Source organism: Lissotriton helveticus, chromosome 4_1 (genome assembly GCF_964261635.1).
Source record: "Lissotriton helveticus chromosome 4_1, aLisHel1.1, whole genome shotgun sequence".
Classification (NCBI taxonomy): Eukaryota; Metazoa; Chordata; class Amphibia; order Caudata; family Salamandridae; genus Lissotriton; species Lissotriton helveticus.
In genome coordinates, this window is record NC_136063.1 from 475,033,968 (window position 1) to 475,051,732 (window position 17,765).

Here is a 17,765-nt window from a genome sequence, read left to right on the forward strand (position 1 = left end):
CATTAATATATAATTCATTTAATGCTCTAAATTGTTGCATATATGCAAGTGCACTTGCTGATTTCAAGCCGGCATCATTCTTGGTTTGTGCAGGCGTCCTTCTAGGGTGAATGTAAACCTGTGATATAATTTACAGAACTTCACCTCTCATTAATTACAGGTGTAAAAGCAATTGGATCAGTTGAGACAGGTGTAAGGGGGTAACACATACACACTACTAATAAATATTCCTTTGTCATTTCAGATTTCCCTCACAGCTATTTCCTACCCCCGCACTCTACCTCTCACCGGGCCACTCCAGCAACCGGTTCCTTTGGGTAAAAATTCAGGGAATTGGTGCTGCCTGGCATATTTTTATTTTTATTTATTTTTATTAAACAATTCGACTGAACCACATCATTAGTTACAGGCAGGCGACTTCAGCACTTTCCCAGCAATTTCTTATACATTTCAAAATACATCACCGTTATCACATCACTTTATTTAAGGGGTAACAAGAGTCTCATCATCAACTTGTTGACTGGGCGGGGAACAGATATCACCTCTGTACCGGTCCAGGCTCCCCAGACATTGCTCCACTTCCCGGGGATCCTACTAGTTGCTTAGACTGATTTTTCCCTGTACATGCACTAGTCCAGATCTTCCCTCCACCTCCCTAGTAGGTTGTGGCTGACCCGCCACCCACAGCTGTGCGATGTTCCTTTTTGCCACCGTGAACGCTGATGTCGCCCACTGCTTAGTATATGTGTTGAGATCTATAGGCTCCCAAAAGTTTAACAAACATCTATGCACCTCTGGCTGCATATCCACTCCTAGTACTGCCCGCAATGTGTGGTGAATATTTTTTTAATACTCCTCAATAATCCGGCAGTTCCACAGGACATGCATACATATTCCGACTTCCCCGCACCCCCGTCTACACGCTCCGCTTTCGGCCCGCCCCAAGCGAACGAATCCGGGTCCTGTGACATAGACCCTAAGCATTATTTTAAGCTGCACAAATCTCAGCCTGGCTTGTATCCCTACTACTCTTGGGGAGGAGACCGCTTCTGCCAATCCTCATCATCTAGCTCTAAGCCGTCACTGTTCCACTTTCCCTTCAGAGTCTGCAGTGGATCATCCATGTTATGGACTAGTTTTCTATAAATGAGGGTAATAGTTTTCTCTGGGATGTGTTCGTCTAGCACTCTATCTTCTCGGGGAGAGGCTTCTGGGAGCGCCACAGTGTTAGGGATATGTGTGAGTAACACGTGGCAGATTTGAAGATAACGGTAATATTCTGTATGCATCAAGCAGTATTGTGTTTTCAGTGATGCGAATGGAAATACTGTGCCCCCCCCCCCCCCCCGAGATGTCCTTGATACGTGTGATCCCAATGAGGTCCCACTTATCAAATCCCTTAAGATTTCCAGAGGCTCCCTAGTCTCCTCGAATTCCACAGTGGTGTGGCCAATGTGAGTTTCCCCTCCCAATTTAGGCGTTTATTAACAGCATGCCAGGTCTGGACGGCGTGAGCTGTGGGACCAGTCAGTGGGAACCTACCGGGTTTGGCATACAAAGCCATGGTGTAGTCTCCCCCCGGTAGCAGCCACCTATCCATGGCATATCCGGGATCCTCCGGGTTGCCATATATCTCATGATTAATGGCCGCTAGCTGGGACGCCAAATAGTACTTTCTGAGGTCGGGGAGACTGATACCTCCGTCATACCAGTTGAGAGTCAGCTTTGAAAACGCAATGCGGGGTCTTCCGTCCCAGAGTAGCATCCTTTGGAGACTCTCTATCTACTTGAAGTAGGACACCGGGACTAAGTCCATCGTATTTTGGAGCGCGTACAGGAAACGAGGAAGGGCTATCATCTTGAAGAGGACAGCCCTTCCCAGCATGGAAAGAGGGAGGGACCTCCAACGCGTGACATCGCTTTTAAGTCTTTGCAGAGGCGGGTCGAGATTACGGGCATAACGCAGTCTTGAATCCAGCGTCACTTAAATTCCGAGATACCGGAAACCATCAGGTGTAATCTGTATGGGGTAGTTCGGCGGTATCACCGGCGGGTCGCCCTTAAGAACTACTGATTTGGATCAATTGACCGTGAAACCAGAGTGTCTTCCAAATATAACTAGCACATCTAAAAGACAAATCAAGGATGCCCTTGGGGTAGTGAGATAGAGAAGGATATCGTCTGCATATAGAGATATCTTGTCTTCCCAGTCCAGGGTCCACCTCATTCTAAAGATAGAGCTGTATTGTCTAATCCAGGCTGACAGAGGCTCCAGTGCCAGAGCAAAGAGGAGCGGAGACAGGGGGCAACCCTGACGAGTGCCCCTGCTCAGCCGGAAATCCGCAGATTTCCGATTATTCACCACCACTTGGGCCATAGGATCAGAATACAGGAGACTGATCCAACCTGCGAACTCTGGGCAGATTCCAAATTTATCAAGCACCGCAAACAAGTAGGGCCACTCAACCATGTCAAACGCCATGGTAGCGTCCATTGAGACCAGCGCCGCCGGTTCCAGTATGGTAGGTGATCTACCCTATACACCATGCAATCTGCGCAGGTTGAGTGCGGTATTGCGATGCGGCATACAGCCCGACTGGTCTGGGTGGACCAGTGCGGTGATTACTTTGATTAGGCGCGTGGCTAGCAATTTTGCGAGGACTTTGGGCTCCACGTTAAGGAGCGATATTGTCCTGTAGGAGGTACGGGTCGTTCTAGGTTTGCCGCCTTTATGTAGGAGAACTATATTGGCCACTCTTTGGTCGTATGGGAGAATTCCTCTATCTCTGCTTTCCACCAGCATTGAACGGATGTGGGGGGCGAGCTTGTTGCAATTCAGTTTATAAAGCTCAACGGGAATCCCGTTGGGCCTCATCGCTTTCCCGGAACTCACTCCTCTCATTGCCTGTGCCACTTCATCATTCGTTAGCGGGGATTCTACGTAGACCCTGTTTTCGTCTGAGAGCATGGGTAGCCTTATGTCTTTGATCATCTCTCTATTGTCCTCTTCAGAGTATCTGCCTGTAGTGCTATACACTGAGTGGTGATAGTCTGCAAATGTATCCGCGATAGCCTGCGGGTCAGTGATGGGATTAGAGTCGTCTTCCTGCAACTCGGGCACCAATCGTGACGCCCACTCTTTCCTATCCAGCCAGGCAATCAACTTTCCCGCCTTATCCCCTAAGTCATACACCCCGCTCTGGACCTCTCTACTCTGTGCTCTAGCTCTCTCTTTGACCATACTGTTGAACTCATCCTGTCTCAGTCTCAGTAAGTGAAGGTTTTCCGAGGACACTCCCCGGGCTATCTCCTCCTCCGATTTCAGCACGTCCTCCTCCGCCCTTGTTAATTCTGCCTGCCTGTCTCTCTTCTTCCCGGCAATCAGGGAGAGTACCTCTTCCCTTATGACCAATTTATATGCCTCCCATAGAGTCTGTGCTGAATCAACCGTGCCTCTGTTCACGTGAAAGTAGTTATCAGTAGCCTTGATGATGTCCTTGCGGGTAGTCGGGTCTTTCAAATACCACGGGTTGATTAGGGCTACCCTGCCAACGCTCGTGTGTTCCGATTCCAGTCTGAGCCACACTGGGGAGTGATCTGAAATGCCCCATCCCAGATGTCTCACCTCCAGGATAGTATGAGCATGGGACGCCGGAATTAGGATGTAGTCAATACGTGACAGACTGTGATGTGCGCTCGATACAGCTGTGCATTGTGCCCTGTTAGGGTTATGCATCCGCCACTCATCCACCACTCTCACTGTTTCAAAGAAGTCAGTCAGCCACCTTTGGTGTGGTCTAAGCATTCCCGGCGGGTGCCTGTCAATCTCCCCGGCCACTACTGTGTTGAAGTCTCCCCCCAGTACCAGGATACCTAATGGGAACGTTAAGAATATGGTGCCCAAATCCTTAAATTTGTCGGTTTGCAGACCAGGCGGGACGTAGCGACGAATGTGGCTGTCTTACATTCCCATTGGCCCAATACCCCTACATATCTGAGCCGTACATCCGACCACATGGCCTGTATTGTAAAGGGGAATGTGTTCTTGATAAGTATACCAACACCACGTGAACCGGAGGTAAATCCCGCATGTGCCACCATCTTGTACCCTCATCTATGCAGAGCTATGCATTTGTTTCCAACTAGGTGTGTTTCCTGCAAGAGGACCACATCCGGGGCGTGCCGCCTAACAAATTAATTAACCATCCCACGCTTTAGTTTATCTCCAAGCCCGTTCACATTCCAACTGAGGACTCTGTCCCCGACCCCTGTTTACCGCTCATTGCTGCTTCCCTGTGGAAGTCGCCCTAACTCTGCTTTCCATTTTGATGGTTTCGAATAACTCAATACAATAACCAATTCAAATGCAAAGGTTACAAACGAATCAAATGCAAGGTAAAAAAGCAATACAAACCCCTCCCAACTGCCCTCCTCCCTGCACCCCTGCTCACGGCGTACGCCCATCCCAAACTGGCAGAGTGCCTGTCGCCCTACACACTAAAAGCTAACAGTTAACTAAAAGAAGTTAAGAGGAGGAAGACGAGTACTCCGTCCCCCCCCACCCAAAACCCATATTACCGTGGCCAAATTGTCCCTTGAATATTGCAATATGCAAGTCTAAAATAAACTAGTGAGGAAGAGTCCAGTGTCCAACCTTGGGGTCTGTCACCCCGGTACCATCAATGTTGATTCAGTCGAGGAACCCAGTCGGCAGCTCTCACTCCTGTTCCTGTACTGCCTGGTCTCCAGCTCGGCCTTACGCATCGAAGTCTCTGTGCGGACAACTGTCCAACCATTCCGATGCCACTTCAGGGTTGTCGAAGAACCACGCTTTCCCGTCGACCTCTACTCGCAGACGCGCCGGGAACATCATGGCATACTTGAATCCCATGTCTCTTCGTTTTTTCTTGACGGCAAGGAAGTTCCTGCACTGTTGCTGCACCATCTGTGTGAAGTCGGGAAAGAAGGAGAGTGTGGCATTTTCGTAACGTAGGGGGGGGTTCCCCATTCGGGCAGCCTGCAGGATAGCGTCTCTGTCCCTAAAGTTGAGTACCCGTGCAATCAGCGGCCGCGGAAGCGCCTCGGGCCTCGGTCGCACCCCTGGGACTCTATACGCAGGTTTGATGGTGAAGAATTTACTCAGTCCCTTGGGCTTGAGTCACGTTAGTATAATTCCTCTATGAACAGATTCGGGGCTGGACCTTCTGACTTCTCGGGATCTCCCAAAATGCGAATGTTGTTGCGCCTGGCTCTCCCTTCATAGTCGTCCAGCTTCCGCTCAGCCGTTTCGTAGAAAGACTTGAGGTCACGCACATCCTTCTGGCTCTGTGATGCATCGTCCATCAGACTGGCTGTCTTTATATCCAAGGACTTTACTCTCGTTGACCTTGGTGAGATCTGCCTGTATGAGATTCACTTCTATGGAGACTGTCTATTTTATTTTCCAGTGAATCCATTTTTTGCCCTTGTGAGGACTTGACCCCGTTAATGGCTGCCATGACATCATGCAAGGTTAGGTCCGAAGTGGGGCTCATGGAGTCCACTCCCATCATAAGGGCGTGTCGTGGACCTGACGGGGAACCCTTGGGGAGGGTGTATCGATTCAGTTTGTTGGTCTGCAGATGCCTTATTCCCTTGGTCGTCCTGGGCTGGTGCTTTTCGGCGTCGGGTTTGGTGGCCATCGCGGTGTCAGTTACCAGGTGTCTCAGCAGTGCCCTCCACGGGACTCCACCGCAGAGGTCATATGTATGTGGTGACGCTAGGGTCTTTCTGCGTGGTCTCCACCCTGCCGATGCAGTCAGTTCCGTACTCCTCGGTGGGTGTTAGACTAGCGGTTATTGCGGCGCAGGGCTGGATTGCCCCTCACCACCCCGATTCACCCGGTCATGCCGGGAGCCACAGTCGCCGTCAAACCAACACAATTTTCCCCATTCCAGCTGAGGGGTAGATGGCAGGGGGGAAGCGGGGGGTGCACCTCACGTCTCAGGACAGGCACCTTCCTGCATCAATGACCCAGGTGCGCTGCGCCACTGATCGTCCGATCTCACCACCACCCGGCCTAATGTCGCTATAGTTGACAGTACCCACCACAAGGTCTCCACTGCACCACAATTTTCCACCGCCTATTCACAGTTCCAGGAAGGCTGGCTTAATTGCTGCCAAGTGATCTGTTGTGCACAATGGGGTCGAACAGCATGCAGTGCCAGTCCCAGTAGCACGGTCTCGTTCTGCAGATCGGGAAGGGGGGGGGGGGGGGGGGGGGAAGCAGCTCGAAGAGCACTCACCCCCTCTCCCTACAGGGATTCACCAGGCATGGGTCCTCACTCTGTGCTCCCTCAAATTCCGGTGCTGCTTCTTTCCCGGTCGCAGAGAAGGGTCGATGCACAGGGGGGGTGGGGGGGGGGGGTATCGGGAGCCAGGTGCATGTGGGCGAGGTGACTCCAGCCCGGCCGGCGACTTCTGGTGCGGGTGCAGAGTTTCTCTCTCCCGGCAGCGGTCACCCTATAAATCTTGTCCCCGGCTTCAAAGCTGTGATCAGGCCGCAATACACGATGCGCAGAACTCTGGCCCCCGAAGTCGTCGGGAAGCCGGGTTTTGAGACCGAGGGCACCGCTCTCCTCACGCTTTAATATGCCCAGCTTCAAGGGCAGGATGATGGCAGGATGGTGGGTTTAGGGCTGGTGGTATCGGAGCCGAGGTGTCACGCGGCCATCCTGGGCCGGCGCTTGGCTCCTCCTCGCCTAGCATGTTTTTAACATTGTATCACTCTCAGGATCATCGTGGGCCCGAAACTAATTATCCTATTGAGAATGTTCCCTCCAATTGTTTGCTGTCCCAGGAAAAGGCGAATCCCCCTTGATAGCCTTGATGTTTAGGAGGAGAACTGAACTGCTAGCTGGTTATCAGGGTAATTAACTTGGCCCTGAAGGGCAAGTCAAAGTATGAATTCTATGCAGGCTAGCTAAGCAAAATGTTTTTAATTTTAAAATACATAAATTGATCCATATAAAGGAAAAATAACCCTGAATATGCATTTGTTACACCGACAAATACTGGAAAAGTCTTTTCACTGTTGGGTCAACCCAAAACTGCACTTTAAGCACCTACTACCCAAACTGGAAAAAGAGATTTGACACTTCCAAACCATCACCAGCCTAAATGACATCATTTTATTGCTGTCTGGCTGCAAGATGACTATTTGCATTAAACACAGACTTCTTTGATATAGCAGATGCACACACAGTGCAACATCCAACAATCAAAGTCACAACACAAAGGATTAGTGAAAATCTAAATGGAAAAGTCTGCAAACTGTTGTATGGAGCCAAATGCAGATTTTGTTTGTCATAAGCAAACAAGGGTCATGTGTGTGCACCATGACATAGGCATGTCTCATGAATTGTGGTCTTGGACCAGGAGGGGTGCCCAAAGTGCTAACCTCAAAGTGGCAGAAAGCTACTGCATTCACCAGCAGGAGTTTGTTGGGATCACCATACAGTGCAGTGGTCAGTAGGAGAGAACTGGTCCTTTTTAACCTGTCACTGGAGTGACGCTTACAGGCTCACTCCCCTTTTCAAAGTTCCGCTACTGTGTGGTTAATGCACCATTAGCCTACATTAGTTAGAAGTAAACTGCTGCACAGCGCAGGAGTCCTGGCTCTGCACTGAATGTATGTGTGCATGGGAAGGATACATTGCAGGGATGAAGCAGTGCATGCATGTTGAGTGTGTGTGGGTGCATGTATACCAGAGGGAAATACATTACATGAGAGATGTAGTGCTGTGCAGTGTATGGGCACTGAAAGCATATGTTAAGTGTATGTGTGCTTGCGAGAAGAACAATACAAGTATGGTAAAGGGTTGAGACATGGGCGCATGGGGAGAAAATATCTGTTAGTAGGGTGTGTGTTTGCATGTAGCACTCCATGGCACAATACAGAAAGGCTATAGTACTGAGCAGTGGATGCCAAGTGAATGTGTGTGCTGAAGGTATGTGCACTTGTGGCACAATACATGGAGGTAACAGTGATGGAATAAGTGTGTGCTGTGTAAATACACTGAGTGCAAATTTGCATGTATATGTACATCACATGGAGGACCCTGGGCAGCATTTCGGAAGCCCAGGCCTGACTGGTAAAGATATGAGTAGAGGAACCCCCCTCAGACAGATATGTGTATTGCTGAATTCCAGTGGGCTGGGTGGGATACACTGGAGAAGGGAGAGAGTTTCCTTATTTACACTTCGAATATTTCTCTCAGGGACAGATCTCAAGGAAAGGGCCTAGACACACCTCAGGAAGGAGACGGGCTGATAAGGGTATCATAAATAGTGGGGCTAGGTGCCCAAGATTAGCCTTTTAATGCACATATCACTGTATCAGACATCCAGGTTTGAACTGTAGCCACTTCCATGGCCTGTGTTGTGGGACTATCAGTTTCAGAGTCTCTCCTGCTGTGACAGACAGCCTTTAAAGAGGGAGAGGGAGAAGTGCACACTTCAAAAGAAGCAGAAACCTACCATAAAACTTCAAAGACCCAGCCAGACCCTAAATCACATTTAGGGTCTGGAAATGGACTATAAGAAGGGGAATTTGAGACCTCAAAATTGTCATCTGTCATGCAGCTAGACGGGCTGTGTGAAGAAGGGAAGCCTTGTAGGACTTCTGCCTGTGACCAGGACAGGGGGCCAAGGTCTGCTAGTCTCTCTGCTGGGTATGGGGGCATCACCCAGGGAAATTAAGACTACCCGATTTAGAGTCTGAAGCAGCAGACCTGCCTGCTTGCCAAGACAAGTGTGCTCTGTGAGGAAGAGGACAGCAACGAAAGGAGCAAGGTCCCGTGGGGTGCTCTGTAGAGAGGGATCTAGGGAGAGGCGTGGTGCAGCGCCTAGAAGGCCGGACTCCGGAGCGCGGGGCTCACGGTTCGATCTCCGGCGCAGTTAAGCTTAGCACCATGTGACTCTGGGCAATAGCTCACTTAATCTCCCTGATGGCCCACAGCGTCTTGAGACCCTTGGTGAGAGGGGGTAAGGGGGCAAGTAATTTGCGCTTTACAAATACCGGATTTAACTCCCAGTGTGAGGGTATGGTTGCTACACTAAACAGGCCATTATCAGTGTTTAAATTCAGGTGGGTGAGCCCCATATGCCAGGAGAGGGATGCTGTAAAGATAACTGATCAGGTGCCACACTGGGAACGTGAAGGCTGCACCGCAGCGGTACAGTGACCCCGTATGCCGTATACGGGGACACTACCAACAAGTGCGGAGACCATTGCCGGGCCTAGCGACAGACCCATATTCCAGCAGCGACCGCTGTGGTGTGGTCAGCCACGCAGGAGAAAGGCTGACACCTTGTGTGCATGTGCCATGCCAACCCCATATGCTTGGAGGGGCTGCGAGCCCTAATTAATTTGTGGAGTTCAGGCTGCCGCCTTTGAACTGAAGTGCGATAAGTGGGTCGGAATCAACCGGTGAGGAAATACCCCCGACCCACCGTGGGATGAAGGAGGAGGACGTGAGCCTATCTATATCACTGAGGCCAGATAGGTATTGCAAGGATTGACACCTCCCCCCGTTCAGAGAAATGAAATTACCTTGGAGGTGGAAACGCCAGAGCACCTCGGCTCACTGCTGGAGCCAGCAGCGCATGGTCACGGAGAATCCACACCTCCAGAGTGCTGCCGTGACTCCTGTTAGCTGCTGTGCCTATCACATGCAGCCCAACCTGACAAAGCAGCACTGCAGGACTGCCGCATTGCAAGTACCCGTGGATGGGACACCCACTGAGACGCTAAACACTTCCTCGCTGCAGGAGTGGGTAAGACTTGATATGGGCCTGTAGAGCCCTGGGGGACTTGCTGCTAAAGGGGCTGAGGCACCAAAGACACTTTTGACTACTTTCCAAGAGTCGCAGGGGACTCTTCAGTAAGGCCTACTAGTGACCATTCCGTGGGTGCGGCCACCAGTGAATGGTGCATAACTCATTACATAGTACGAGAAATGGGTGGGAAAGGGATTGTCCACAGAGGAAGCCTTTGACTGGGCACTTGGCCCTGTTGCACAGGATCTATCGTGGGCTGGAACCCAGGAAATCAGGAGTAAAAGGCCTCAACCACCACTGTGTGGCACAGTAGCCCCTCCATGCCCTGTGGCGCCTTGAAAGGAGTTCCAACAGTCCTCTTAAGGTTTTTGCATATGTGATAGCTAAAACACCAACTATGCCACATCAATAAATGGCACTCATACATCGCAGGTCTAGGCAATGTCCCTGCAGGAAAGGGTACAGCTGCATATTGACATTCCTTGGTGCAGTTGAAAAAGATTGTAAATGGAGAAGCTAGTTCAAGTTTCTATTTGGAATTGGTAATCCAGATCATAAGAAAATTGTGAATACCAGCAATAAAGAAAATCACATTGATTACCTGCTTGCTATGACACACTCCGCACCCAAACTGGAAAGTGCTAGGGTCATTCCTTTACCAAGTCCAGTACCCCCACCAGTTATAAAGGCCACCTTTCCTTTGAATGTGTTAGGTGGCAGCATCACTGCTTGCAGGGGTGGAAAGAAGGATGCTTGTGGAAGGTCTTTGCTCTGGCATAACGGTCTTGTTCCATGACTTAATAACTGTGGGAGAAAAAAAAGCCAAGCATTATTATAAGTTCATACCGCATGTTTCCTCATCATAGTATAATTTTTATGGTTATACACCGCTATATTTAATGGGCAAGGGTTTCGGACAACAGCATGAAATGAATTCTGACATATTTAAACTGGGTGGAAATAATGATTTCTTCTTTGTTATGAACATCTTTTGCTTCATTAGTCATTAAACTTTCGGTTACACCTAACACAGCATTCTCAAAACAACAGTTATTTCAAAATGGCACTTAAAAGCACAGAAAAATCCCAAACATTTTACTTCTTGTTTAAAGTCTAATGTCTTGAATATTGCAGAGTTTCCTAACTAAACACCTGCATTACACTTACAAAAGCAAAGGTGCCAATTGTGGGAACACAGAGTAAAATCAGAATCTACCAGTTTTAAAACGCAACTCTGATGCACTTTTCAATACATAATGTGTGCAAGCTTAGGCTTGTTTTCTGCTGAGTGCAATACGGTCTTTCACAGAAACCATTTCACTCCAGTAGTAGTGGCAGTGATAATATAATACTGTTTCTATGTTATGCTTTATGAAAAATACAATTATTATTTATTGGTTAATAACATTTCCAAGAGGATCAGAACTCAAAACAATATCGATAAAAGAAATCCACCATATAACAAAAGAGCTAGTTACCTACTAGGTCACGACTAATGACTCCTAAGCGTCAGGCACTTTTTCAAATCACAGCCACAGAACAGTAACATTTTAAAGCTCTCCGGAGATCTCACTGGTAAATAATACTTCCTCTACTAGGGCTTTAACCCTTTTGGTGCGGTGGTCGGCCAATGGCAGACAGCCGCACTCTCTACCCGAGGCCGGTGTTGGCCATTGGCCGACAAAGGGGAGGGCTAGAAAGAGCCATCTGGTGTTTTGCACCAGCGGGTTTCCTTTTTGTTTATGCAGCTCGGGAAGAGCTTACAGAGCGGTCTGAGTATTTTTAGGTCGAGCATAGTCAGCGCACATGCACTGTCTGCAAGACCTGCTGTAATCAATAAACCGACTTTATTCCCGCCTGCTGTTTACCATTGGCTCACCCCTGTGTTGCTCTTCTTTGCTGCCTCCTAAGTCGATCAGGCAGCCAATAGCTCACTTCCATTAAATACTCAGGAACACCGTTCAAGTACAGCTTAGTTACACTTGCATGCTTCATATGTATTTTTGGAGAACTCTTTTGTTCAAATGTTCCTTTCTGCACCGTCACTGCTGGTTTCTTTAAGATGCTTGTGTCTTCGGTGCAGAAGCCGGTGTCTTTCCTTCTCCTACTTAGTGCAGTGCTAACGTCGTTTTTTTTATTAAACATAATTTGCGCTTTTCATAAGCGCTACTGTTTTTAAGGCAGAATTCCACTGATCATTGTTTGAATGTGTGCTACTTAATAAAATTTGTGAAATCAATAAACCACAGTAGACAAGTTTCTAGACTCTTCCCATGCCCCTCCATCCCATTGTCTCTGCCCTGGCTCTCCCTCTCTTCCAATCAGCCAACAGGCTCCTGCCTGTGTCGACGTCACAGCAGAGCAACGGAGCCAAGCGGATGAAGAAGGAGGGCTGTGTTAGAGTCAAAACACAGCAAAACCTTAGGGGGCTCATTGCTACCTACCACTCGCATGCTGGCTTACTGCACTGCAGTCTCCAGCTTGAGATGACCTTGGCTGCTGCCATAAATAAGCATGCTAAAGGCTGCCTAATCAGACAGGCACACCTAAACTTACAGTGCGAGGCACAAAGGGGAGCTGCCAGTGCTTAGAGACGGGCTGTATGACGTTACAACGCAGGCTATTACAACTCCTGCCTTTACAACGCAGTTTTTACATCGCATACCATTACAACGCATAGCGCTTTTGGGTGCTGGATAGTGAATAGTTTAATTTACTATTCCAACTCCAGTCCCCGTGGACACTAGGGAAGGTGTTGGATAGTAAATTAAACGTATTCCCTATCCTAGAGCGCCCCCCCAGCGCAATGCGTTGTAATAGTTTGCGTTGTAATGACTGCGTTGTAAAAGTTTCGTTGTAAGTGATGTTTACCTTAGAGACGGGCATAGGGAAGGAAGGCTTCACATATTATTGCCCAACTCTGTGCTTGCTCACACCAATAACAAGCAAATCCCTCAGATGTCTTGCATAATAACATCACGTATGAGCACTTTGTTACTTTTTTAATTACTGTGCACCGCCGCGCTTTGTTTTAAAATGGTGCCTGCTTTTATACTTACAACACGGGTGCATCACTTTGAGCACGTCGCACACTTTCAGATTTAAAGAAAGCAATAGCTTTAAGTCTGTTTTTAAATTGTATTTATTTTGGGCTTTGCATCTTAAATGCCCTTATCTGGTGGCATATTTGCATAATAGTATGTGTCTTTTGTTTTCTTAAACACACCCAGCAATTCTTTTTCGTTATCTTTGTTTGTTTGACTCTGGTTGTCTTTTTTAATTTCGGTATATTGGGCTTTCCACCTAAAACACGCTATCAGGTGGCATTTGTACTTTATAAATACACAATATGTTTGTTTTGTTTTCGTTCCTTGGCTCGTGTATGGACTGGTATGGACTGTATTTATTTTGGTCTTTCAGAACACAACGTGCTTATCTGGTGGCATCTTTACATTTTAAAAAAACAGACGCGCGTTTCTTTCGTTTTCGTCAACATACATGGTATGTTTTTTAAACACACGTTATTTTTCTTTTGCTTTAATTCTTTGACTTGAGTTTTAGGACTGTTTTAATTTTGGGGTTTCCGAGTACAAGAGGAGTAGAAATGGAAGCCTGTATTTTCTCTTCTATACTCTGCAGCAATGCATGCGTCTGCCCGAGGCTAGTAACTTTACTATACAAAGGTATTCTCCGGGCCGGCAGGCCTTCCCCTGTTTCTTAATCGCCATCTCCTCTGACCAGGGAAGACATGGCTTGGCATTTCGGGCTGGACTGTTCCCATGAGGCACAGGGTCAGACTTATTTGCATATGGCCATGTCTGAACTGGGGTGGCGGAGTGAGCTCTAGAATGATGATGGATTAAACCCAGATTAGTTGACTGGGGGTGAGTGCTTGCAATGTTTAACACTCCGTCCATCATCCCCTTTGGTTTTGCTTTGTTCGCCCTACGTTGGCAGGGTATGCCCAGGCGTGGGTCCCTTACTCACTTTGCCACTGGATTCAAGCTAGCCTGGCTGCTGACGGCTGATTAGCCAGAAACCGGTCCCAGGATGCTTGTTTCCAGTCCAGGGTAGACAGGCTTGGCAGTTCGGACTGGACTGTTCCTATGAGGCACAGGGTCAGACTGATTTGCTTATGGCCATGTCTGAACTGGGGTGGCGGAGTGAGCTAAAGAATGATGATGGATTAAACCCACATCAGTTGACTGGGGGTGTGTGTTTGCAATGTTCAACACTCCGTCCATCATCCCTTTTGGTTTTGCTTTGTTAGAACTCACCCCGGCATGCAGATGATCAGAAGGACAGGCTGACCGAGCTGGTTGAGACAAAAATATGTGCCCATTCGTGAAAACATTTGGTATTGAAAGCATGCAACAAATGTTTGTGGGCCTCCCGATGCATTCATATGAGTGCAAGTGGCCCTTCACAAAGGCTCACAGGAATGCGTCCCGTGGTAAAGCAACAGAGGACCACCTTTAAGGAGGTTATTTCCTGATGCAAGGTAACCTGGATCTTTGCACACCACACCTTGCCTTGTCCCCGTTTGAAGTTAGTTCACCAGCCAAAACCACGTTCATAAAATGCCACCTATTCTTAGCATTAGGTCTACTATTGTACAGCATTTAGATCACTAAAGGGTTTGCCCATGGGAGAAGTGGGCATGAGACGCTGGCAGTGTCGGTGGTCTTATATATCGGAGGATTGTAGTTGTTTTGGAATTTCCCACTATAACGCGGTTATCTGGTGGCATTTTTACTTTATAAACGTACACAATATTTTTTTTACTATTGACTTCAGGGTATTGGTTTTGCAAACACGTCATACCATGCTAGTGCTTCCTGCACAGTGCAACAGCGGGGGTGAGGGGGAACTAGAATTAACACTAAGCACCAATGTAAACGGCATAACTGGCTGCTGTGTATAACCAAGGCACAGAAGGTAGTTTGTGAGTTGAGCTCCTGCAGCTGCAAAGTGTGTGTAACCTGCAGGAGTGAACGTTCGTGTTGAAGTGGTTCTGACACCCACGCAGCCTTTCACCCTCCAAGAGGAGGGCCCCAGATATGTGTAATATCTGTGATTTAGATACCAGTGTGCCATCCCGTTGCAGCGTGGTGAGCGTCCTACTTACTCTGTCAATACTGCAACAATACAGGACATGTCCCTGGCCTTGCTAAACAATTCATGGTACAGTCAGTGTGTGTCTTCTTGGTTTAAGAACGTTTGTTACTCAGACTGCCCTCCCCACACTGCCCTATCTACATTTCCTAAACTTGCTACAGGTTAAGGGGATGGTGCTTTTTGAAGTGCCTTTCGAGCATCGTAAGGGCTCCCCCTTTTTTTAAACAAATATTCTTCGGCTACAGTTCTGTACTCCATTTAGGTTAACATCAGAGTTGCGTATCATAAATAAATACATACAAAAATGTATTGTGTGGTGCTCGGGAGCCACCCACAGCAATTTGTGCTGGGGCTTGTTTTAAATGCACACAAATGACGACAAATGTTTTACATATCAAACACATGTTGTTTACTGCAGTGATGCGTATCATAGTTGCTGGCAACTTTTACAAGTAAACATCGGACACAAGCCTAAGTTTTGGTTTGGAGACGAAGCAACATACAAACCAGACAAAGCCTTTAAATCCTCAGGCTCAGCCCAGCAGGCCGGTCTCCATCCTGGGGCAGCACCATATATTTAACAAAGAGTTGTGAACGCTTAACATTTTGCGGTTTGTAACACACAGTTGCTCGTGTTTTAACATTTAGTTTCCATCTGAATTCAACGCAATTTATAAATATTTTGCCTGCAGCTCCTTTCTTGAAACAAGCATTTGCAATGCAATAGGTCCCGCATTACTGAAAGTTTGAGCTATTGGCGTTGCAAATAATAATGCATCGCCAAGAGCTCAAACGTTCAGTAATGCCAGACCTAGTGCTTTGCAAATGCTTGTTTTAACAAGCTGATGGGCTTGAATGACTTTCACTGAATCAGTGCTCAGGGGAATATCTCGCCCCTGAGCGCTGATTCTCTCTGGAGAGGTATTGTTGGAAAGGGGAGAATCTCCCCTTTCCAATGGTACCTCTGCCCCGTGGAACCCTGCTTGGGGATCGCCGCAGGAGAGTGATCTCCAAGCAGGGATACACCCACTAGACACCAGGGAATTGGGGGGTGGCCCCTTAGGCAAAAATATGTGCTCCCCCTCGCCCCTTAAAATGATCCACTTTTCTGCCCCCTGGCGGCTAGGAAAAAGCCCACAAGACACTTGTGATTTCATTTTTTTAATAAAATAAAATAGAGGTAGAGGATGAGGGGGAATATGACAACAGTCTTTCGGCCCCCCTCCATGGGTGCAGATGGGGGTGTTTACTACACTATACACCACATATTTCTTTTTTCTTCAAATATGGGGGGGGGGGGCTGCCCACATGGGCATGGCCATGCCCCCACTCCACGTAAACGGGGCAGCGTTGGAGTTTAATAAAATATCTACTTGTTAATGGGGCAGGTTGCTTGATGAATCTACTTGTCCTGTAACAAAATCCACTTGTCCCTTTTGTGCCATGTAATACAGCGACAAATTATGGCAGCAATCTCATTGTATAAGAGCTCTGAAATAACCTCTGTGATTATGCCAAGACACCTTCCATAGTAGGGTTTGAATACTAGCAATTCCCTTATTTTGCCACATTTCCGCAGATCTACAGACTGGGGCTGAAGGTAATGGAATGACAACAGTTCCAGGGTTGGAAAGCCTGTTTGTGTCTGTGCAAGCCTATTAACTTACATGTTTTAAGGGTTTTCATCAACTCTTCTCCAATTTTTCCCCATACTGAGAAAGGCTGGAAATGTATCCTGACAATGGCAGACATGAAACTTTTTCCAGGGTTAGGAAAAAAGTGGTTAGAGGGAAAGTGAACTTGCAAAGACTCAGGTTTTTGCATGAGCAAATCTACACCTGCATATTTCCTCATGCTAAAATGCAGTTCACAAATATTTTCTAGGAGTACTATTTCTTGGCCTACTTCTGTAAAGTCTTGTGAATTTCCAAAAGCTGTATATCTGCACTTAATGCAAGGACATGGGTGCACTTTTGAGACTTTATTTAATAATTGGTCCAATTAGGTCTGGTGTTACCTATGACCTGTTGTGTTTATTAAAATTCTGTCCGTCTATCGGCTAGCTTCACTGTGAGGGACAGCATTCTGTTCTTTCACAAGGACCATATCGACACACACTCATTTGTTCAGCGCCGGGAACCACTGTGGCAATGTGTGCTTTTTGAGACCAAAACAATTTTTGATTTTGAAAATGTTTGTTATAATGGTGAGGGCCAGGTAGCTCCCACACTAATAAGGCTTTACAAAACCCATGCCAAAACAAGTCCCGCATTGGTAAAACCAAAAGGCTGACCAACAATTTCAGACCTACTGGCTTTACCAATGCTTGTTTCTTTTTATGTTTCCCATAATTTTATTAAAACTGCTTACACTGATTTCATATTATGAATAGTTTTAGGAAATACTATCATACACCGACATATTTTACTAAATGATGCTGCAAAGAGATGGTACCTAAAATTTGACAGTGGTTTAGCAAAATGTTTTTACTTTTTTAGAACATTTTATTTTAAAAGCACAGAATCCTCAATCTTGCTTTCAAGCTTCTGCAAATATTTGCATCTAATCAGAGAGCATTCTGGGAGCATAATATTAGCCTCATATTGCTAAACACTGAAAACGTGTGTACACATTTTTGTACTGGAACCACTGTTAGTAGCGCAGTCTGAGCTTACAACATTTCCTTAGAGCACTCACCCTAATAATAAAGGCTTTGCATTAATGAACCATAAAAACAAGTTTGAACAGCATTAACACTTGGACACAAATATTACCTTAACTGCAGGCAATGCCTTTCTCTGATCCGTATTGTGGTATTTGCCCGGAGG

General features: G+C 47.3%; 1 protein-coding gene across 1 annotated transcript in view; it reads right to left on the reverse strand.

The window, feature by feature from the left end:
- DECR1 (2,4-dienoyl-CoA reductase 1) overlaps nucleotides 1-17,765 on the reverse strand; it is a 234,374-nt gene that overhangs the window by 189,919 nt on the left and 26,690 nt on the right. The window contains exon 2 of the mRNA XM_078687063.1: nucleotides 10,421-10,623. Within this exon, the coding sequence (XP_078543189.1) occupies nucleotides 10,421-10,623 (203 nt within the window). The remainder of the gene's footprint in view (nucleotides 1-10,420; nucleotides 10,624-17,765) is intronic.